The 25177-nt window shown below is 48.9% G+C and overlaps 2 protein-coding genes across 2 annotated transcripts in view; one reads left to right on the top strand and one right to left on the bottom strand.

The window, feature by feature from the left end:
* Positions 1 to 19993, top strand: part of FCRLA (Fc receptor like A) — a 72842-nt gene extending 52849 nt beyond the window's left edge. The window contains exons 8-13 of the mRNA XM_083166377.1: positions 3288 to 3707; positions 10248 to 10517; positions 14333 to 14617; positions 14925 to 15050; positions 15894 to 15910; positions 19745 to 19993. Coding sequence (XP_083022503.1) covers positions 3288 to 3707; positions 10248 to 10517; positions 14333 to 14617; positions 14925 to 15050; positions 15894 to 15910; positions 19745 to 19792 — 1166 coding nt within the window. The 3' untranslated portion in view covers positions 19793 to 19993. The remainder of the gene's footprint in view (positions 1 to 3287; positions 3708 to 10247; positions 10518 to 14332; positions 14618 to 14924; positions 15051 to 15893; positions 15911 to 19744) is intronic.
* The window catches only part of LOC146049768 (angiopoietin-related protein 5-like), a 104053-nt gene continuing 88752 nt past the window's right edge, over positions 9877 to 25177 (bottom strand). Inside the window, exon 7 of the mRNA XM_083166385.1 lies at positions 9877 to 9969. Coding sequence (XP_083022511.1) covers positions 9928 to 9969 — 42 coding nt within the window. The 3' untranslated portion in view covers positions 9877 to 9927. The remainder of the gene's footprint in view (positions 9970 to 25177) is intronic.

Genomic DNA, 25177 nt, shown 5'->3' on the forward strand with positions numbered 1-25177 from the left:
TACCCTACACTACAGCACTGTCCCCTCTATACCCTACACTACATCACTGACCCCTCTATACCCTACACTACAGCACTGTCCCCTCTATACCCTACACTACATCACTGACCCCTCTATACACTACATTACTGACCCCTCTATACCCTACACTATACTACTGACCCCTCTATACCCTACACTATACTACTGACCCCTCTATACCCTACACTACATTACTGACCCCTCTATACCCTACACTACATCCCTGACCCCTATATAACCTACACTACATCACTGACCCCTCTACACCCTACACAACATCACTGACCCCTCTATACCCTACACTACATCACTGACCCCTCTATACCCTACACTACATCACTGACCCCTCTATACCCTACACTACAGCACTGTCCCCTCTATACCCTACACTACATCACTGACCCCTCTATACACTACATTACTGACCCCTCTATACCCTACACTATACTACTGACCCCTCTATACCCTACACTACATTACTGACCCCTCTATACCCTACACTACATCCCTGACCCCTATATAACCTACACTACATCCCTGACCCTTCTGTACCCTACACAACATCACTGACCCCTCTATACCCTACACTACAGCACTGTCCCCTCTATACCCTACACCACAGCACTGTCCCCTATATACACTACATCCCTGACCCTTCTGTACCCTACACAACATTACTGACCCCTCTATACCCTACACTACCTCACTGACCCCTCTATACCCTACACTACAGTACTGTCCCCTCTATACCCTACACCACAGCACTGTCCCCTCTATACACTACATCCCTGACCCCTCTATACCCTACACAACATCACTGACCCCTCTATACCCTACACTACCTCACTGACCCCTCTATACCCTACACTACAGCGCTGTCCCCTCTATATCCTACACTGTCACGGTTGAAGATTCAGATGGGATCGTGTGATGCTCAGGGACTGGAGACGAGGCAGCAGCAGTAGGGTTAAAACGAGCAGGTTTAATAAATGATGTCATACAGGTACTCAAATACTTCTTTGAGAAAGAGGCAGGCAAAATAATAATAGCGATTTGCTAAATACTTGAAAGATACTTTAGAGTGCTTCAGTAGAAGAGATAAAGTCTCTGCAGAGTCCAGATAACAATGATAATGAATGTCCAGATAAAGAAGTGGAAAGATGGCAACAATGATGGATCCGGTGACTGAAAGAGTTATGGGCAATGTTCCCTCTAATTTTACGAAGTCTGTGTGCGGCAAAAGATTTTGGATGTGCAACTTTGGAAGGAAATTTAAAATTTTGTGCGTCACATATATAACTGGAAAATGACGTTCAGCATTTGTGTTAACTTTACTTCAAAATGATATTAAACATGTAAACATTCAAAACACAGCACACAATGTAGTTAATGGGTGAAACATATTAATTGAGTCCACAACTGCAAAAAGGGACCACTACTGCTTTGTGCGCTCTGTTGTCATGTCTGTGTGCACGCTCGTCGAGTTGTGTGCGGGCACACGTGCGCACAGCTTAGAGGGAACACTGGTTATGGGGAATGAATGAGACCTAAAGATTCTAAAAGCGTATTCCTGAGCGTTCCAGAGGCGGGACCGGAGTTGGGAATCCAGGAGTTCCAGGGAGGAGCTGGCGACCAGCGTGACTGGAATGAAGCGATGGGGTCTATGGCCAATAGCAAGCTGACGGACACAGCGGGAATAGCAAGGGCACGATAAGTCAGGAGCCTTCCAGGAAGTGCACGGCACAGTATTGACACTGAGCTGCCTAGGCAGATCCCCTATATGCATAGAGGGCGGCTGCCATTAGCTGTCACAGTGGAACAGGTGGAAACACCTGACCTGGCCCAATCCCCTGTTTGCCCTCAAGCAAGATGGCGGCGCTGGTCTCCTGGCCTCTATAGCCTAAGAGCGGGACCACGCCGCAGACTCCCATGCTGCCATCCAACACTGCCGGACCTCTGCCTGCCCCCACCCCTGTCATGGAGGCCGATGCACGCCAGCCGACGATGGGCATGGCCGGGTGAGTACATTACCCGCCGTGCACCACCGCTGCGGCGCGTGACACTACACTACAGTATATTACTGGCCCCTCTATACCCTACACTACATCACTGACCCCTCTACACTACAGCACTGTCCCCTCTATACCCTACACTACATCACTGACCCCTCTGAACCCTACACTACATGACTGACCCTCTATACCCTACACTACATCACTGACCCCTCTACACCCTACACTACCTCACTGACCCCTCTATACCCTACACTGCATCACTGACCCCTCTGAACCCTACACTACATCACTGACCCCTCTGAACCCTACACTACATCACTGACCCCTCTATATACTACACTACAGCACTGACCCCTCTATATACTACACTACAGCACTGACCCCTCTGAACCCTACACTACATCACTGACCCCTCTGAACCCTACATCACTGACCCCTCTATACCCTACACTACATTACTGACCCCTCTATACCCTACACTACATCACTGACTCCTCTATACCCTACACTACATCACTGACCCCTCTATATACTACACTACAGCACTGACCCCTCTGAACCCTACACTACATCACTGACCCCTCTGAACCCTACACTACATCACTGACCCCTCTATACCCTACACTACATCACTGACCCCTCTATACCCTACACTACATCACTGACCCCTCTATACCCTACACTACATCACTGACCCCTCTGAACCCTACACTATATTACTGACCCCTCTATACCCTACACTATATTACTGACCCCTCTATACCCTACACTATATTACTGACCCCACTATACCTTACACTATATTACTAGTTGGATGGTGCAGAGGAGAGGTAGTGTTTAGTGGGGGAGAAAGTAGGGGGTGGCATGGAGCAGAGGAGAGGCAGCATGTTGTGGGGTAAAGCAGGAGGTGGGATGGTGCAAGAGGGAGGCAATATGTAGTGGGGGAAGGTAGCAGGGGGTGGGATGAGCAGAGGAGAGGCAATATGTAGAGGGGGAGGGCCATAATAGGTGGAGGCAGCAAGGGGTGGTATGGAGCAGAGGGGAGACAGTATATAGTGAAGGGAGGTAGGAGGGGGGGTGGAGCAGAGGGGAGGCAGTGTGTTGTGATAGGAGGCAGCAGGGGGTGGGAGGGCGCAGAGGGGAGACGGTACGGAGTGCAACGAGAGGTCTGCATACTTATGTAGCATTTGCCTGCTGTAAATGACCCACATGTCACACCGTACCCAGCCTTTGTATGGTCTTGTCTTACAGATCTGTTCAGTACGCCAGAAATAAGTCACAATGGGTCACCAGTAATAGAGGGCGATGAGATGACCCTGTCCTGTGACACCGTACACAGCCGGGCCAGATCTTCCAGATCACTGCTATTACCTTTGTTCTATACTAAGGAGAGTGAGGAGGACTACAGCGCATCTGGCACCAACAGCGGTCCACAAGCGCAGACGGTGCATTATGGGAATTATACCAGTGATGCGGTGACGACAATAAATACTATGGACCTGGAGTTTGCTTTCTACAGAAATGAGCAGGTTGTGCAGGACTTCAGTGCATCCGCTACATACAGCGTTCCGGCAGCGCAGCTGGTGCATTCTGGGTATTATATCTGTTATGTGAGGAACCTCGGCGTCGGTGTGTGGAAGGAAAGTAATTATTTACAAATTAAGGTCAATGGTGAGTGTGGAATACTAGTACCATCCAGTTCTATACTCCGCAAAGCTTTTTTCTCATGCATAGCCTCATATCTGCAAAGCCACGCCCACTAGGGATGCTGTGTCACGCCCCCATTCTGTTCATGCACAGCGCTATGGGAGTAGCTGGGCAGCCTCTCACTGGAAAAGTGGATGAGTCACGCATTTATTTATTTATTAGCAGTTTCTTACATGGCGCACACATATACCGCAGCGCTGTACAGAGAATATTTGAACACTCACATCAGTCCCTGCCCCAGTGGAGCTTACACTCTATATTCCCTACCACATGTACATGCACACACAGACATTCTAGGGTGAATTTTTGTTGGAAGCCAATTAACCTACCAGTATAGTTTTGGATTGTGGGAGGAAACCGGAGTACCCGGAGGAAACCCACGCAAGCACAGGGAGAATATACAAACTCTGCACAGTTAGGGCCATGGTGGGAATGGAACCCATGACCTCAGCGCTGTGAGACCGTAATGCTAACCATTAAGCGCACGTCATCCATCAGCATTGCCCCATGACACCGTCCCAAATGATGACCCCAAACAGGTGAACAGCTCTGCTAATTTGGTGTCACCGCCTTGGATAGGGGTGACTGCACTGGTGCACACATAATTACTGTGCTTGGACTATCATGCCTAATAGACTTCTCCTTCCATTGAAAGAGGCAGAACCTCCGCTGCTACCTACACTGAGGTTAGAGGTAGGTTCTGTATGATATATGTAACACCCAGAGGCGTAACTAGTACTTTGTGGGCCCCATAGCAACATCTTGAATGGGCCCCCTCCCACCATTGTCCCTACATTGCCCTTTAGGCAGGAAAACGAGAGAGTATGGGAGAATGAGAGACATGCAGTGCACTGTGAATAGCGCTAGGAGGAAGCTCCCGGGGATATTTAAATCAGCGCGCTGTTAGGTTGAAGAATGCCGGTACTCGCTGGTGTTTAGGGCAAGTACTAGCATTTTGCCGCAATGCTGTTTGAGCCATGTTAGGGCACAAAACAGCATTGCACAGATATTTTTGCTCACACCACTTCTGGGATATGAGCAGAAATACACAACTTGGGCATAGCAGCATGCCGATTTGAATAGCTCCTGGGAGCGCTCTCACTGTGCTATTCACGGTGCGCTGAATTAAATTGACCCCAAAGAAGGAGTCTGGGTAAGACTGAGAGCAAAAGAGAGAGGAGCAATAAAGAGAGGGAGAGAGGGGTGGTCAGGGAAAGAGAGAGGGTTTCATGGCACAAGAGGAAATGAGAGAAAAAGGGTGTCAGAGAGAGAAGAGGAGAGGAGCAAGAGAGGGATGGGTGCAAGCAGGAATGAAAGAGAATGTTGGAGGGTGGGAGAGAGAAAAAGGGGAGAAAGAGTGAGAGTGTCTGGGAGAGACCGTGAGTGAGAGAGCAAGCTTGTCAAGGCGAGAGAGAGCATCAGTTAGACCAGGGCTCGGCAACACCGGCCCTCCAGATGTTAGTGAAGAGTTAGACTGTCAGAGTGAGTGATTGAGAGGGAGGAAAGAGAGAGAGAGGGGGGGAAAGAGGTGGGGTGGAGAGTGTGAGAGGAGAAAGGGAATAGAGAAGGAGAGGATAGGGGGGAAATAAAGGAAGAGAGGGGTAACAGAAGAGGAGAGGGAGGCATAGAGGAGGAGATGGCAGAAGAAGTGGAGAGGGGGATAGAGGAGGAGAGGTGGTAGAAGAGGAATGGAGGGATAGAGGAGGAGAGGGGTGGCAGAGGAGGAGAGGGACAGATAGAGGAGAAGATGGAGGTAGAGGTGGAGAGGGTAGGGGAGGAGAGGGGGTAGAAGAGGAAAGGGAGTTGAGGCAGAGAGAGGAATAGAGACGGAGGGGTGGTAGAAGTGGGGAGGGGGAGAAGAGGCGCAGAGGGATAGTAGAGAAATGGGGAGAAGGGAGAGCATGTAGTCATTTTAACCCTCCTAATCCTCACATACTAGCTGCACTTGTGGTCTCCTGCTGCAGGTAACCTGTGCCGGGACTTCCAGTGTACATAACCAGCGTGTCTCCTTCTTCTGCTCACCCCTTCCTCTGCTTACCAGGTGCCGGATCACCTTCTCTCACTAGGGCGCAGGATCATCTTTTCTCACCGGGCGCAGGATCATCTTCTCTCACCGGGCGCAGGATCAGCTAGCTTCTCTAACCGGAAAAGAGATGCAGGATCTCTTTTCTCCTCTCTCCTGATGCTGGGTCTCCTTCCTCCGCTTACACGGCGCTGGGGCTCCTTCCTCCGCTTACACGGCGCTGGGGCTCCTTCCTCCGCTTACACGGCGCTGGGGCTCCTTCCTCCGCTTACACGGCGCTGGGGCTCCTTCCTCCGCTTACACGGCGCTGGGGCTCCTTCCTCCGCTTACACGGCGCTGGGGCTCCTTCCTCCGCTTACACGGCGCTGGGGCTCCTACTGCAACTAATCAGTGCCATGTCTCCTTCCTCCACTCTCCCTGCACCAGGTCACCTACTTCCGCTTACCCAGCGTGGGGTTTCAACCCATTAACCAGGTCTAGTAGTGGCAGTGCTGCAGGCACTTCAGCTGCGCCGCGGAAGGAGGGCACTGTACAGCGGCGCAACCATTGTACGCGAGTCGGTAACAGAAAACAATGAAAAGGGTGCAGGGGAATGCCTGCTGAGGTCCCGGGCCCCCCAAGCCACCGGGCCCCATAGCAACTGCATCCCCTGCACCCTCTATAGTTACGACACTGGTAACACCCCCTTCTGTAATATGCGGAGTGAGGGTATATATGTACCGGATGATGTAGGTGTATCTCACCTCTGAACTTTATTGGCAGTGCCTCCACCCGAATCACGGCTTCTCTTCTGGGGAGTGTTCTGGAAGTACACCAGGGGGAGATTCGGGAAACCCCCTGCCCAGTACTAATACGCTGTGACACACTGTGTGCTGCAGAAGCCAACTTGGCACATGTATTTAACTGGGGCTACTAAATGCAGCTTTTGTAATTTTATATGAAAATCATACATTGGAACATCATCTCCTCCGCTGAGTGAGCTCCGACCTCAGGCTGACAGGTACCCCCCTCCCCTCAGCAGCCGCAGGGACCCCCCTCCTCCCAGCACCCGGGGACAGCACTCCCCATCTACCCCCTAAAAAACACTGAACCTGGGTCAGCCCTGCCTTAAATATTATATATATATATATATATATATATATATATATTATATATTTCTATAAATATATACATATTATTTAAGGCAGGGCTGACCCAGGTTCAGTGTAAATGGTGCAGACCCAGGTCCGACCCAGGTCAAAGTGCTGTGTAAATGGGGTATAAAGCAGGGTCAGACCCTGGATACTCCAGCATTCAAAGACCAGGGTCCGACCAGGGTTTTTGGTGTAAAAAGGGTATTACTTATCTGCACACGTGGGGATCACAAGACTTGAACTTGATTCTCATTCAAGATGGCTGACTTGCAATGTGTACTTCCTCAGAGGTGCAAGCAAACCTCTCCCTGCTGCTCCTCACGGTCAGTTCACAGCACTCCCCCTGGCTCTGGAATCCTTCTTCAAAACTGTGAGTTCTGTCTATATCAAGAATATTGTGCCTTCTTGTACTGGGTGGGTTCCCTCCCCTGGACTTCTCACACAGCACAGTCTCTCTCTCTGGATACTCTGTGATCTCCTCTCCCTCATGCACTGGGGGATTCCAGTCCTCCCACACAGAGGGGTAGATTTATTATATGGCGATCAGGGGAATCTGCGCTATCCCCATGCGTTATAGCAGGGGATAGCGCTTCCCCTGATCTATCACACCCGCCGAGCGTTTACTCTAACGCCGGCGGTGTGGGGCAGGAGGCATAGCGCAGGGGCGATATTTTGCACTGCGCCCCTGCCTCCTGCCAGATTTATGAACGGTCAGCATCGCTGACCGTTCCGCCGCCTGCAGCTGTCGACTTCGCCAGCTGCAGGCGGCGATGCCCTATGCCTAACAGCAGGGACAGCGCTGTCCCTGCTGCTGGCGCTGAGCTGCGCTGGGATCTCGCGAGACTAGCGAGATCCCGCGCATGCGCAGTGAGCCAGCCGGGGGGGAAGGAGACGGCGCATCAGTATTAACTGATGCGCTGTCTCCAGGAGGGACATCGCCGGAGGGGGGAGTTAGCGCTCCCCCACTCCGGCGGCAAGATCTTAATAGATCTTGTCGGTGTCCCCTCCTGCTTCGCCTCGCTAATGAGGCGAAGCAGGAACTGTTATAGCGGCGCGATAGGTGCCGCTATAATAAATCTACCCCACAGATCCATTTTTAGCTCCTCCCCCTTTTTACAGTGGCCTCCTGGGAGGTGTAGTTTCTCTTCCTGGAATGTTAAAAGACATTGTCCATCTCTCTCCTTATTTGTGTAGAAGTTATTAGTAGCCTCTGGGTGCTCAAGTCCAACTGCAGCACTCCCAGGGGTTATATATAAATAATGAAAAATTGGGGTATTTACCAAAAGGTAAAGAGTGGGCGCCTTGAAATGGGATGTGGGTGAATAAGCAGCTCACACAAAGGAATAGCCAATTCCTAAAACGGGATGCGGTCATTTGGTCTACTGCATTATGGTCGACAGTCATTAGGTTGAATCCATTAGGTCGACATGCTAAAAGGTCGACATGACTCTAGGTCGACATGGGAAAAGGTCAACATGATTCTAGGTCGAAAAGTCATTAGTTCGACAGGTCATTAGTTCGACATTGTCTATGTCGACATTCACAAGGTCGACATGGGGTTTTTCACTGTTTTTTGAGCCAACATGTGCCGACAGGCGGTATTTCATGCCCTACCATCCACTAGGGTGTGGTGGGAGAATAAAATAGTGTGCCGAGCGTAGCGAGGCACCGTGCCCGACGCATCGCGAGCGCAGCGAGCGTTGCGAGGGGATGCAGTGCACTTTAAACTGTGTCCATGTCGACTGTGTTGACATTCAGGTAAAAAAACTGAAAAGCCCCATGTCGACCTTGTGAATGTCGACATAGACAATGTCGAACTAATGACCTTGTCGAACTAATGACCTGTCGAACTAATGACCTTTCGACCTAGAATCATGTCGACCTTTTCCCATGTCGACCTAGAGTCATGTCAACCTTTTAGCATGTCGACCTAATGGATTCGACCTAATGACTTTCGACCATAATGCAATAGACCAAATGATCCCAACCCCCTAAAACACAATATACAACAAGAAAAGAAGAAAAGTGGAGCGCTAAAAAGAATATAAAAAATATATAATAAAATAAAAAGATCAATTGGGTATCACAAATTATAGCATTTACTAGTAAGTCTATAATAATGAAAAAATAATACTGAATTATTACAATCCTGGACTGAGCGATTTACTTAGAATCTCCCGCTTGTGTCCATATCGGTCCCAAAGATGTTTTTGTCCTCCTTGTTTTCAAATGTTAATGGAACTTGTATTGGTGGGTATCCATAAACCTGGCAGGGTTCTTGGCACTGTGTGATGGTACCTCTGTCCTCCTTGATTGGGGCAGGCTTCACAGGCAGTTGAAAGAGACACCCAAAAGATTGAGCAGGTGGTGGTGTCCCGATTCCAGTGGAGGAAGGTGGACCCGGACAATAGGTGGGGTTAGCAGTCCCAGCGGGGTATGTAGTAGATTTGTTTAAAAAGTCCAGATAGGAAGTATAAGGCTTATGCTGACGCGTTTCGTGGTCTAAAGCTGACAACTTTTTCAAAAGAATATTTGCCCCATGTCTGGTTAGGGTTTTTATACCTACATACAGGAAGTGCAACACAAATTAATTACCCAATTGATCAAAGTAAATTAAAAAACACTTGGAAAATAGGTGGCAGACCTATTAAACCGTATAAACAACATTTCATTCAAAAATATATGTGTAAAATATGATTTATTTTGTGAAAAGAGTTTATTTATTAAGAATTAGCCCTATTTCCGGTTACTGGAACGCAAGCCGCGTTCCAGTTTACGGTCTGGCTGGGTGTTTAATTCATTAGTGGCTCATCCGCTCTCCTCCTCCTTCCCATCCACATCATTACAAGGATATCAGAGAAAGGGGAGAATACAGGGTCTCCACTGTTAGGACTCGTACAGACCCCACACCTACTTCCGGGGGCTTGACTGTACTACCGGAAACGTGTAGCCTGTTGGACCACTAGTCCCGGCTGCCGTGCTCCACAAACATAAATCATGTAGATGAGGCCGTACCATAAAAGGTAGGTTACAAGAATGTCCGTTTATTCTTCTGCTTCTGAAGATCCTCCTTGAGAAGTAAAGATAGGGTAATAGGTTCCATTGGCACTCAGAGTTATTCCATAGAAATACACGTACTAAAGGTATACGTGATTAACTAGGGTGGTGATGATGGTGCTTGGCACACAGTGCGTATGCTTAGCTGGGTGCCCAGGCATGAACATGTAGGTCATGTCATGTGACTATATCGCACCACCCTGGCAGGCCCAGGAATATGGGGGGGGGGGGGGGGAACAATAAGCGGCATTGTTACACGGTTCTCAGTATATGTATTTTCATCTCTTTCAGTTATGTTTGTATCACTGAAAATAGTAGGCCCTGGGTACCAAGTAACAGAAGGCGATGATGTAACGATGTTCTGTAGCGTCCGGATCCCAGCTCCCAGAAATCTGGAATTTGCTTTCTATAGGAATGACCATATTGTGCAGGAATTCAGCGCCTCTTATACGTACACACTGTACCCTGCTAAACTGGAGGATTCTGGGAAATACAACTGCAAGGTGAGGACGGCCAGCGGCATAATGAGGAAGAGTCCCAGGACAGACATCAGGGTAGAAGGTGAGTGTGGGACACTGAGATTATATATCTGTATAGAGGGTAGAGTCAGGACCAGGGCCGGTGCTAGGGTGTCCAGGCGCCCTCCTGCAAACCATACATTTTGTGCCCTTTCACATTGCCTTTGCAACAAGCTGCAGCCCGATTGTGGGAGCGTATGCAACATGCAATCCTATGGAGGATCTGGGGTGCATGTACATGTATGCATACACCATCTCAGTGCTGTGTCCGCAAACCGTTGCAGGCACTAAAGGTGCCCATACACGCTGTGAGAATCGCATATGTTATGTGCTAGATCGCATCGCATGGCATACATGCAATGTGATGCGATCCGAAAGCAGTACAAAAAGTATGTGCAGCACATACTTTTTGTACTGTGCGATGCCCGATTGTAGCATGTATGGCCACATTTAGGCACATAACCCAGCCCATTATTTAAAAAGTGTCTAAATTAATATAAAAAAAAAAAATCTACAATTATTAAAAAATTTGTTATAAACATGTATGATAAAAGACTCACTGTTCTTTTGCTGTTTAACTCTTGTGCAGTCCCTCCTCTTCTATCTGCGTAGACAGGACGCCATTACACCCCTCTCGTGACTGAGGGGGAAAGGAGGGGAGATGGAAATAGAGGGGAGGAGATAGAGGGGACGGAGTGTTGGGGACTGGCAGTGGCACTGGCACAGCACACTGAGAAGAGGGAAGGAAGGGGAGGCGGTGCTGCTGCCTGTTTGTCATTTGATTGACAGTTGACAGGCGCAGGAAGCAATGGGTAGGGGCAGATCTGGACATGACATGTCATCCAGGCATTCACAGACAGCGCTACATGCCTCAGCGCAGGTGTCCGTGAGGAAGAGGGGGCAGGTCGGAAGAAGGAGGAGGACAGTGTGTGCGCGGTGCAGGGAGCTGCTCAGCCTCTCCATACTGCCGTCCACTGTCAGACAGGTGCTGTGGGCGGCACGCAGGCTGTGTGCACTTGCGGGGCAGGGAGCAGCTCTTTATACTGCCGCCTGCCCGCTGTCAGGCAGGCGCTGCGGGCAGCGTGCAGGAAGCAGTGACAGTGAAGGATGAGGCAGCTTTAGCAGAGCAGGGAGGGAGACAGCGCCTTTTCAGCATGGCGCCTCCCTGCTTTGCAGGAGCTGCTGAGTGGGTAGTGCCGGCCCTGGTCAGGACACTGGCTGGAAACGCCTCTATCCAGCAGGTTTCAGCAGTACTACACCACATTAACACCAGGCCACACCCATATTTACACACAGCCATGTCCAATATTACTGTAAGGTGAGGACGGCCAGCGGCATAATGAGGAAGAGTCCCAGGACAGACATCAGGGTAGCAGGTGAGTGTGGGACACTGAGATTATATATCTGTATAGAGGGTAGAGTCAGGACCAGGGCCGGTGCTAGGGTGTCCGGCGCCCTCCTGCAAACCATACATTTTGCGTCCTTTCATATTGCCTTTGCAACACGCTGCAGCCCGATTGTGGAAGCGTATGCAACATGCGATCCTATGGAGGATCTCGGGTGCATGTACATGTATGCATACACCATCTCAGTGCTGTGTCCGCAAAATGTTGCAGGCACTAAAGGTGCCCATACACGCTGTGAGAATCGCATATGTTATGTGCTAGATCGCATCGCACGGCATACATGCAATGTGATGCGATCCGAAAGCAGTACAAAAAGTATGTGCAGCACATACTTTTTGTACTGTGCGATGCCGGATTCAGTAGCGCACGCAGGGGGGGGGGTTTCTGAGTACCCAGAAACCCCCCCAGGAGTCTTAAGGACCCTAGGCTGAAAGCTAAATGTGTCCCCTCTTTCCATGGGTATAAGAATTTTTAATATCGGCCCTTGGGAACCGGAGATATCTGACTTCAAAGCAGTGGTCCCCATCCAAGCCTGTTAATTGCTCTTCCCAGTCAGATATTTCAGGTTCTGTCTGACTTAGAGTTTTTCTGAGGGTACATTCCTAAAGCTGGGACTCTCCCCCTTTGATGGACACTAGAAGCTTGTCTCTACTGCGCCCAGAACCAGAGATATCAGCCTTCCAGCAGCTGGTTACTGCTCCAGCTCCACACACCTGGTATGTAGTTTTATATTCTCGTTGGCAGATTGCTCTGCCTCCTGAACTCTGATCCCCTAGTCCCCAATACCATTTGGTAGGTGGGATTCTCTATTTTTTAAATTCCAATTAAAATCTAAGAAATCTTTTTCCGGGAACTGGAGATATCTGCAGTCAAGCAAGCTGTCCTCCCACCAGAAAATTAAGAATAATAAGCCCACTCCATACACCCCTCCTCTGCGTATTAAACATCCTCTACCACCCCGGAAGTTATGTATCAGGGCCCCTTCATTCAGCCCAATGCCCCCTTCTCCCCCCCAATCTCCCACCATCTGTGCAGTAAAGGGGTAATTAGTGGAAATTACTGATCCAGGCCCTACATGCTGAGCGATTGATATAATATCCCCTACCACCCGTGGGACATCAAAGCTTCCCCCACCCCTACCGCTGGAGGTTCGGTAGGGGCCCCAATACATTGCTATGCCCAGGGGTCTACACTGCTGTTGCTGCCCCTGTATGTGTATGAGATATATATATATATATATTATTAATACATTTACATATAATACTTTAACTGACCCGGCATATACTGGGTCACCTAAGTGTCCATCTCCGGAGACCCCCTTCTGAGAATCCTGCGTTTGCCCCTGCGATTGTAGCATGTATGGCCACATTTAGGCACATAATCCAGCCCATTATTTAAAAAGTGTCTAAATTAATATAAAAAAAAATCTACAATTATTAAAAAATTTGTTATAAACATGTGTAATAAAAGACTCACTGTTCTTTTGCTGTTTAACTCTTGTGCAGTCCCTCCTCTTCTATCTGCGTAGGCAGGACGCGGAGGACGCCATTACACCCCTCTCGTGACTGAGGGCGAAAGGAGGGGAGATGGAAGAAGAGGGGAGGAGATAGAGGGGACGGAGTGTTGGGGACTGGCAGTGGCACTGGCACAGCACACTGAGAAGAGGGAAGGAAGGGGAGGCGGTGCTGCTGCCTGTTTGTCATTTGATTGACAGCTGACAGGCGCAGGAAGCAATGGGTAGGGGCAGATCTGGACATGACATGTCATCCAGGCATTCACAGATAGTGCTACATGCCTCAGCGCAATTGTCCGTGAGGAAGAGGGGGCACGTCGGAAGAAGGAGGAGGACAGTGTGTGCGCGGTGCAGGGAGCTGCTCAGCTTCTCCATACTGCCGCCCGCTGTCAGACAGGTGCTGCGGGCGGCACGCAGGCTGTGTGCACTTGCGGGGCAGGGAGCAGCTCTTTATACTGCCGCCTGCCCGCTGTCAGGCAGGCGCTGCGGGCGGCATGCAGGAAGCAGTGACAGTGAAGGATGAGGCAGCTTTAGCAGAGCAGGGAGGGAGACAGCGCCTTTTCAGCATGGCGCATCCCTGCTTTGCAGGAGCTGCTGAGTGGGTAACGCCGGCCCTGGTCAGGACACTGGCTGGAAACGCCTCTATCCAGCAGGTTTCAGCAGTACTACACCACATTAACACCAGGCCACTCCCATACTTACACACGCCCATATTCTATCAGAGCATGCCCACATTAACACCAGGCCACTCCCATACATACACAAAGATGGGGTGGGGGCTGCTGCAGCATATGGAGGGGACTGTAAACCAGGGAGGGGGGGGGGGGGGGCGCAGCAGCCCCAAACATGTGTAATTGCTTTGTTTTTACCAGACTTCTATAACAGGATGTCTGTGTAGGATTTGTATTATCCTTTCTGTATTTCTTTCATCTCTTCCAGCTCTGATCAATCACCCACGAATAATAATTAGTCCCTCGCCAGTAGTGGAGGGCGAGGAGATGACCCTGACGTGTGACGCAATGCGTTACTGCGGCAAATCTTCTACACAGCTGGAGTTTGCATTCTACAGAGATGGGCGGAGTGTGCAGAACTTCAGTGCATCTGGCACATACAGCGTGGCGTCAGCGGAACCGGTGCATTCTGGGAATTATACCTGTGACGTTAGAACCCCCAGTGACAGTGTCCGGAAGGAGAGTACTAATGTGTTATATGTACAGATAGAAGGTGAGACCACGCCTACCTATACCCCCCAAAACCATTCCACAGGCTCATACATGAACAAGGTTGGGACATGAAAAGGTTGATCTGATTTTCATGATTTTTCCAGTATCAGTGTTGGCATTTGAGCATGGGACTCCCATGACTCACTTCACTAGAATGTAACAAATTGGGGTGCATTTAGTTGTGAAAGTATAAAAATGTAGAAATGTATAGTATCTCATCCTCGCTCCTCTTCTTCTCCTGCCCTTACACACCATGGAACCTTCAATCAGTTACAACACGAACACTCTCTTGTATTGTTCCCCTATAGAGAAAGGGCTCCCACTGCCTATACTATTTGGGGCCATTTACGGATCCGTTGCGGTTATAATCATCATCTGTGTCCTCCTTGCCTGGAAATATAGAAGTAAAAGAGCTCCGGGAGACACAAAAGCAGGTAACTGTGCCTAACTATCAGATATAACCAACCAATCCTGGAGATGAGTGTGGGAAAAGGCCCGCCTACGAGGAGGCAGGAGATCAGGGGAGGAGCCAGCCTCATTACGCACTGCTATTATTGTGGCTACATATATTATGTGTTTTTTGCTTTTCTGTAAATGATTGACAGTCCTAGTCTGCACTCCTGACAGGTGACAAATGAGGTCTGCTGCATAATTAGGGAGATTGTCCAAAGTTGGCAAATTATTGATAACATTATTTAGCTGTACAAAGAAAAAAGTCCAGCTTTGGACAGTACTGCCAAGGGAGCGTGTTGGTTATGCTATAGAGAATGAATGAATATATATATATCTATCTATCGATGGGTGACGACCGGCACTTGGTACAATAGCTGGCAACAGGCTGGCAATATATATATATATACACTCAAGGTCTGTGTGTTGACCTGGCACTCCCCCAGCTGGTCAGGGACCCAGGTGCCTTCCGGAACAGTTGTGCAGGAGTAGGCAAAGAAGCAGACAGCGGCACTCTGGGAATTTTCAAAAACGTATATTAGTGCAAAAATAGCATACCAACGTTTCGCGGCATAAGGTACCCCTTTGTCAAGGTGAACAGTGCAGTAGCCAGTAACTACTGCACTGTTCACCTTGACAAAGGGGTACCTTATGCCCCGAAACGTTGGTATGCTATTTTTGTACTAATATACATTTTTGAAAATTCCCAGAGTGCCGCTGTCTGCTTCTTTGCCTATATATATATATATACACAGTATATATAGATACATGTCACATGGTCTAACTTTATGCTAATCCCATTTTTTTTTCTCTTTCGTGCTCATCAGCTTCTACCAGTAAAACTGTGAGTATACATTACGTAGGTATGGTCGCATAGACATATACATTATGTAGGTATGGACGCATAGACATATACCACAAGTATACATTACGTAGGTATGGACGCATAGACATATACCACAAGTATACATTACGTAGGTATGGTCGCATAGACATATACCACAAGTATACATTACGTAGGTATGGTCGCATAGACATATACCACAAGTATACATTACGTAGGTATGGTCGCATAGACATATACCACAAGTATACATTACGTAGGTATGGACACATAGACATATACCACAAGTATACATTACGTAGGTATAACCGCATAGACAAATACCACAAGTATACATTACGTAGGTATGGTCGCATAGACATATACCACAAGTATACATTACGTAGGTATAACCGCATAGACATATACCACAAGTATACATTACGTAGGTATGGTCGCATAGACATATACCACAAGTATACATTACGTAGGTATGGACGCATAGACATATACCACAAGTATACATTACGTAGGTATGGACGCATAGACATATACCACAAGTATACATTACGTAGGTATGGTCGCATAGACATATACCACAAGTATACATTACGTAGTTATGGTCGCATAGACATATACCACAAGTATACATTACGTAGGTATGGTCGCATAGACATACAGTATACCACAAGTATACATTACGTAGGTATGGACACATAGACATATACCACAAGTATACATTACGTAGGTATAACCGCATAGACAAATACCACAAGTATACATTACGTAGGTATGGTCGCATAGACATATACCACAAGTATACATTACGTAGGTATAACCGCATAGACATATACCACAAGTATACATTACGTAGGTATGGTCGCATAGACATATACCACAAGTATACATTACGTAGGTATGGACGCATAGACATATACCACAAGTATACATTATGTAGGTATGGACGCATAGACATATACCACAAGTATACATTACGTAGGTATGGACGCATAGACATATACCACAAGTATACATTACGTAGGTATGGACGCATAGACATATACCACAAGTATACATTACGTAGGTATAACCGCATAGACATATACCACAAGTATACATTACGTAGGTATGGTCGCATAGACATATACCACAAGTATACATTACGGACGCATAGACATATACCACAAGTATACATTACGTAGGTATGGTCGCATAGACATATACCACAAGTATACATTACGTAGGTATGGTCGCATAGACATACCACAAGTATACATTACGTAGGTATGGACGCATAGACATATACCACAAGTATACATTACGTAGGTATGGACGCATAGACATATACCACAAGTATACATTACGTAGGTATGGTCGCATAGACATATACCACAAGTATACATTACGTAGGTATGGACGCATAGACATATACCACAAGTATACATTACGTAGGTATGGACGCATAGACATATACCACAAGTATACATTACGTAGGTATGGACGCATAGACATATACCACAAGTATACATTACGTAGGTATGGACGCATAGACATATACCACAAGTATACATTACGTAGGTATGGTCGCATAGACATATACCACAAGTATACATTACGTAGGTATGGTCGCATAGACATATACCACAAGTATACATTACGTAGGTATGGACGCATAGACATATACCACAAGTATACATTACGTAGGTATGGACGCATAGACATATACCACAAGTATACATTACGGACGCATAGACATATACCACAAGTATACATTACGGACGCATAGACATATACCACAAGTATACATTACGTAGGTATGGACGCATAGACATATACCACAAGTATACATTACGGACGCATAGACATAATACCACAAGTATACATTACGGACGCATAGACATATACCACAAGTATACATTACGTAGGTATAGACGCATAGACATATACCACAAGTATACCATACGGACACATAGACATATACCACAAGTATACATTACGTAGGTATGGACGCATAGACATATACCACAAGTATACATTACATAGGTATGGACGCATAGACATATACCACAAGTATACATTACGTAGGTATGGACGCATAGACATATACCACAAGTATACATTACGGACGCATAGACATATACCACATGTATACATTACATAGGTATGGACGCAATGGACGCATAGACATATACCACAAGTATACATTACGTAGGTATGGACGCATAGACATATACCACAAGTATACATTACGGACGCATAGACATATACCACATGTATACATTACATAGGTATGGACGCATAGACATATACCACAAGTATACATTACGTAGGTATGGACGCATAGACATATACCACAAGTATACATTACGGACGCATAGACATATACTGCAAGGTTTTATAGATCTGGGGTCAGTATTTTGAGGTAATTGTCTGAATAGTTCCAGTACTTTTCCTTTGGCATGTGCTCATCTATTGTAGGTACAAGGGTTACCATTGCTATGGGGCCCAGAGACATGGGCAGCCCAGTTCGCCAGCACCCGGTTCATATGGTTGTCTGCGAATACAATCTAGGGCACAGCAGTTAGCATATGTGTTGGGATGTTACATAATGGTAACTCGCGCAATGTGGGCACATAATGAACTAGGGCATTACTATGGGGCATAAAATAAACTAGGGCACTACCATGGGGCATGAAATGAACTAGGGCAGAGGTTCCCAAACATGGTCCTCATAGGCACCCCAATGGTCCAGGTTTTAGGTCTATCCATGGCTCAGCACAGATGGTTAAATCAGACTGACTGAGTTACTAATTAAGTCACCTGTGGCCAAGCATGGATATACTTAATACCTGGACTGTTGGGGTGCCTTGAGGACCGTGTTTGGGAACCTATGAACTAGGGCACTACCATGGGGCATGAAACGAACTAGGGCACTACCATGGGGCATGAAACGAACTAGGGCTCTACTATGGGGCATGAAACGAACTAGGGCACTACTATGGGGCATGAAACGAACTAGGGCACTACTATGGGGCATGAAACAAATTAGGGCACTACTATGGGGCATGAAACAAATTAGGGCACTACTATGGGGCATGAAACGAACTAGGGCACTACTATGGGGCATGAAACGAACTAGGGCACTACTATGGGGCATGAAACGAACTAGGGCACTACTATGGGGCATGAAACGAACTAGGGCTCTACCATGGGGCATGAAACGAACTAGGGCACTACTATGGGGCATGAAACGAACTAGGGCACTACTATGGGGCATGAAACGAACTAGGGCACTACTATGGGGCATGAAACAAATTAGGGCACTACTATGGGGCATGAAACAAATTAGGGCACTACTATGGGGCATGAAACGAACTAGGGCACTACTATGGGGCATGAAACGAACTAGGGCACTACTATGGGGCATGAAACGAACTAGGGCACTACTATGGGGCATGAAACGAACTAGGGCTCTACCATGGGGCATGAAACGAACTAGGGCACTACTATGGGGCATGAAACGAACTAGGGCACTACTATGGGGCATGAAACGAACTAGGGCACTACTATGGGGCATGAAACGAACTAGGGCACTACTATGGGGCATGAAATGATCTAGGGGGTCTATGTACTAAGCCTTTGATGGAGATAATGTACCAACCCCAAGAGAACATCTTGGCCCTCGATTAAACGAAACCACCATCCTATATATACATTTTGCTTTATTTATATAAAGATTCCCCCGGTAATAAGAATATGATGGACTCCTAAAAGCAGTTTATACTAATAATGGAACAGGCAGTGAAAGTTGTTGGATGCGTTTAGCAATTGACAATAGCATTTTGTCTGATTTAGGATGATTCGGCTGGCACGTATTCTGTGGTGGCACCCACGGAAACATAAAGGAGGACACCGGAAGCCCCTGATCCTATGACGTCGGTCTCTAGTTGAGGACAACCCACCTGATGCTCTTACACGCTGACTGCTCCCTGGTGAAGTATAGACGCGTTTCATCTGTAATCACGCATCTGACCAAGATCTCTCCGCACCATGCCCCTGGGATACATTGTGACCTCTAAGCAGGAGACAGACGGGGGTGGGGGTGGGGGGTGGGGGGGGGGGTGCCGGGGATGCAGCGCGGGAGGGACCTGGGGATTCCCCAGAGAGCTCTGCGGGAAACTTACCCCTGCTGCAATCCAGGTCCTCTGCTGTTCCAAAGCCACCATTTCACTCCATCCAGGGGGTCCTGCTCCAAACTGCCACCCTCCAGTGGCCTAGTGGTGGCGCCGGCCCTGTGGTACTCCCATATTTCTCCCCCCATATATAATATTGGCCATACAGCCATCAATCGGGTAATAATTAAAGAGAATATATTGTGAGTAACCTATTTAGGAGGTAACAAAAACATGGAGACTCCGTACGAGTCATTTTACACCTTGCACATTTTCACTCTTGTCTATGTTTTATGTTTCATGTAGTTGGTCATATTTTGCAATTTTAATACATTCCCAATAAAAGGTATATTACAATGTATCGTATCAATTCCTTTTAAGGTGGCAAACTAGCCCCTTTCTCATTACAATTATGGAACCATAAATGAGAAATAAAGTTGGAGAAGTAGGCTGGGAGAAATCACTGCGGCAGGAGATGGGGACTTCCCTCTTTTACACGGTTACCTCTTTTTATTTATCCTCGGTGATCGATGTGCTCACCAGATAACAAGCAGATAGGATACTGTGGTCCAGCTAAGTGCGAGGTTCCCCTCCATCATGGATTTAATAAATTAAGATGCTGATGCTTATTTTCAGGTAACCTGAAGGCCACCGAACACGGTGTCGATTTGAACCCATCGGGCCATCAAACAGGCCCAAATCGGGTCAGTTTGATGTCCCCTCAGGTCCAGTGCTTGATCCCATGCGCATCAGACCAGGTGGTCGGAACTGCTGGCTGTTCGACCACCCGACCTCGGACCTCCCTCCCAGCAGCAGGCTTGCATGCCATCCATCCTAACAGATTGTGATGGATGGCATGCGTCTCTCTCACCCGTGAAGGTCCCGGGTGGCTCATGGTGTATCGGCTGGCAGTACACTGCAGCGAGACATCACAGCAGTGTATGGTCCCCTTTAGATGACATTGCGCTAATCTATAGTTTATTAATACTAGTAGGAACCAGGGATAACAATAAGATACTAAAACTCCAATCTCCCCTAACTAGCACCTACACACTATGGCAAGGACCCTAAATTTAATCAGTGTGCCCCCCTATACACAAACACATGTAAAACCCCACCGGCACTAGGTATGTATACCTGCAGTCACTGGCTATGGTGAATCACACTTACTGTCCTCCAGCTGGTCATGGGTACGGCACAGGTACCAGGGGGTCCCCTGAATAATCAGGAGTTTAATTACAGTTGCATTGTGGGAGTGGACTACAGGTGTCAGTGCAGCGCAGGAAGAATTGGGCGCCAGGTCATCTCATAAAACAGCAATAAACAGTTTGTTGAACATAGAGAAGAGATAGAGCCGGGATATAGCAGAGCAGAGATAGAGCCGGGATATAGCAGAGATGAGATAGAGCCGGGATATAATAGAGATGAGATAGAGCCGGGATATATAGCAGAGCAGAGATAGAGCCGGGATATATAGCAGAGCAGAGATAGAGCCGGGATATATAGCAGAGCAGAGATAGAGCCGGGATATATAGCAGAGCAGAGATAGAGCCGGGATATATAGCAGAGCAGAGATAGAGCCGGGATATATAGCAGAGCAGAGATAGAGCCGGGATATATAGCAGAGAGGAGATAGAGCCGGGATATAGCAGAGATGAGATAGAGCCGGGATAACTTCTGAACACTCTCCTCCAGCACACAGCATAACGGTTACATCAGGTCACTTATCACGCCATCTCCTCCAGCACATTATTCGCATCTGCTACAGTACATCAGGGCACCTCCTCCAGCACATCACTTAATTGTAGCGGCATAAATATGGCAAACAGCAGGACATACCAGGGCATCCTGGGACCAGTAGTGCTACACATCACAAGTTACTGTGTCTCTCATACATAACAAGGACTCTTATCAATGGGGGGCTACTCAGCATGCCGCGTGACTTAGACCACTCACCCAGATACGGCCTCTCTTGACTCTTCTAGGGCACCTCTACAGGTGGGCATCGCCTTCTCACTGGACTCAGTACTGCTGCTCTCACACTGCGATCTCTCTCTCTCTCTGTCAGGTGCCTTGCTGGGACTGGCAGCACTCCCCACATGTGCTGTGAGGGGCTCTCACTGAGGCCGCATTCTCCTCATGTTACTCTGCAGTAAAGCACCCACAGGTGCTGCTGCTCTCTCCATAGAAGGGGTGCAACCAGTGACGTGCGGTGAGGTCATTGCCTGGGGAGGCACTGACCTCACCACCACCACCACCACCGGACCCCCCGACCCCCCCCCCCCCCCGGCGGTGCTACATATGCAGCGGCCGCCGGTATATGCGACCCCCCCTCCCACCCCACCACCGGGGATAGTGTTTCAAAGCCAATGTTCCAAGGCCATGTGGCCCCTTTATAACATTTTTTTTCTTAAATATTAAGACTGACATTTTTGTGGCCACTCAAAAAGGGGCATGTCCTTCACATTATGCCACACGGAATAAGCCAAAATTCACATGCAATGATTAAAAATGTACACATGGAATAAGCCAAATTCACATGAACTGAGCCAAAATTCACATTATAAGCCACATGGATTGCTTAAAAATTCAAATGATGCCACACAGAATTCACATTATGCTGCGCAGTAGAAGCCAAAGTTAACATTATGCTACATGGAGTGGGCCACAATGCATTGACCGTGTCGGCGGGGACGCAGGGACAGTGTCGGCGAGGATGCGGGGACAGCGTAGTTGGAGAGAGACGCAGGGACAGAGATGGCAGGGAGAGTCGCAGGGACAGTGTCGGTGGGGATGCAGGGACAGCGTAGTTGGAGAGAGACGCAGGGACAGTGACGGCGGGGTGACACAGGGTGCTAGGGCGGGATAGAGAGGCAGGCGCTAGGGAAGGATAGAGAGACATAGGGCACTAGCAAGGGTAGAGACATACGCAGAGTGCCAGGGAGGGCAGAGAGACGCAGGGTGCTAGGGACCACAGAGACGCAGGGCGCTAGGGAGGACAGAGATATGCAGGGTGCCAGGGAGGAGAGAGACGCAGGGCGCTAGGGAGGACAGAGAGACGCAGGGCGCTAGGGAGGACAGAGAGACGCAGGGCGCTGGGGAGGGCAGAGAGATGCAGGGCGCTAGAGAGATGTAGGGTGCTAGGGAGGACAGAGTTATACAGGTTGTGGTGGAAGCTGGGGAAAGGGGGAATTGGCTGGTACTGAATTAGGATGAGGAGTGCTGTGTGTTAGAGGAGAGCCAGGGCAGACTAGGTGGGAGTTGGGGACAGCAGGAGTAGGCTGGCAAAGAACATAAAAAAGCTGGGTAATGCCCCACTCATTAAAGAGAGTGAGGGGACTGTCACTGCTGTGATGCTGACATCCCTTGTAGCAGCAGGGAAGGTAGGAGGAGGGGAACGTACAATAGAGGGGTCGCAGCCATGTGTATACCTGGTCTTGCAGGGGCTGGGGTGGCTGTCATAGATGTGGCCGTCTCAGAACTCTCACTCTCCCCCAGCCCAGCGCAGCCCAGCCCAGCGCAGCCCAGCGCAGCTCAGCCTGACTCACGCGGCTGCCGCCGCCGCTGCTGCTATCCCCTCCGGCAGCGGCAGGCATTTGAAATATGGCTGAGGGCTCCAGTTCATGAGCCAATCGGTGCTCGCGTCCCGGCAGCCAAATACCGTGGCTGCCGGAACAGTTTTGATTGACTGGTGGACGGTGCCGCATACTGACTGGGATGGGGGAAGCCTGTGCTGCGCACAGGAATGTGAGTGATTTGAAGTGACCGACGACGACGGCCCAAGACACTGAGTGGCCGGGGGGCACATGGACTCACCTGTCCTCGGCGGTGGCGGTGAGTGACATCTTCTTCTTTCTCCCTCTTCTTTCTCCCTGCAGGCGCCGGCCGAACTCCCCGCTGCCTGCGCTGCTGCATGTGTGATTGGACAGCGGATCCAGCACTGGATCTGCTGGCCCAATCACATCTGGGGGCGTGCGTTTATACTGGTGCCGCTGTCATTGCGGCATCAGTATAAGTGCCGCTTCCCCATTCATTTTCAATGGGCTTTTACAGCCCATTGCTGCGCCCTGCCCCCTGCCCACCCCTACCCGCCCCCCGCTGCCCGGTGTTTTAATGTTAACAGCGGGAGGCACCTCTCCCGCTGCCTCCCACTCTCACATGCAGCAGTGGGAGGCAGCCGGAGAGGTAGAAATGATGAAAATAGTAAAAGAAGATATATAAATATCTTCTTTTTATTATTTTCATCATTGTGACAGGGGAGGCTCTGCCTCCCCTGCCTCCCCTGACTGCACGTCCCTGGGTGCAACTAATGACTGCTGTTTCCAAAGCTGGGGACCATGGAAATGACAGCTAGCTATTCCATGGTCCCAGCCAAGATGCATCCTTCTCCTAGCTTTTCCTACTAATACCCCATTCACACCAGCCTAAATTCCCGGGTTGAGTCCGGGAAGAACCTGGTACTAGCGCTGGTGTGAAATTTGCCCGGGATTTTGTCCCGGGAACCTTTCAACCCGGCTAGGTACCAGGGTTGTTCCCGGGTTCAACCCAGGGACCTGGCTGGTGTGAAAGGTACAGGGTATACTTACCCGGGTTGCCGTGTCCTGTCCGATGGGAATTAATGCAGGCGGCGGGCGCAAATGACGGGACAGCCTGTGGATGATGATGACGCAGCTCTCCGGCGGCAGTGAGGACGCCAGAGCTGCGTCATCTTCATCCGTAGCCTGTCCCGTCATTTGCGCCGCCGCCTCTGTGGATCTCTGGCCTGCACGGTGGACTAGCAACCGGGGTGAGTATTCTCCCCACCTCCACCGCCATCCCGCCTCCTCCCCACCTCCTTCTCACACCAGAAAATGCAGGGACATTTCTGGTGTGAATGGGTCCAAACCCGGGAATGTCCCTGCTTGTCCCGGGAACTGAATTCCCGGGTTTGTCCCTGCATTTCTGGTGTGAATGAGGTAGAACTTGTCCTGAATCTGCTACTTTCTAACTTAAGCTGTGTACACACAGGGGCGATAGGTGCTAAAATCGCTGGAAATATGGTCGCTGGCGACCATATTGCCAACGATTGGAGTGCGCACCAGCGCTGGGTGCGCGCTCCCGTTTTTAGCCCTCTTAT

The sequence above is a fragment of the Crinia signifera genome, chromosome 12 (assembly GCF_055691185.1).
Source record: "Crinia signifera chromosome 12, ASM5569118v1, whole genome shotgun sequence".
NCBI lineage: Eukaryota > Metazoa > Chordata > Amphibia > Anura > Myobatrachidae > Crinia > Crinia signifera.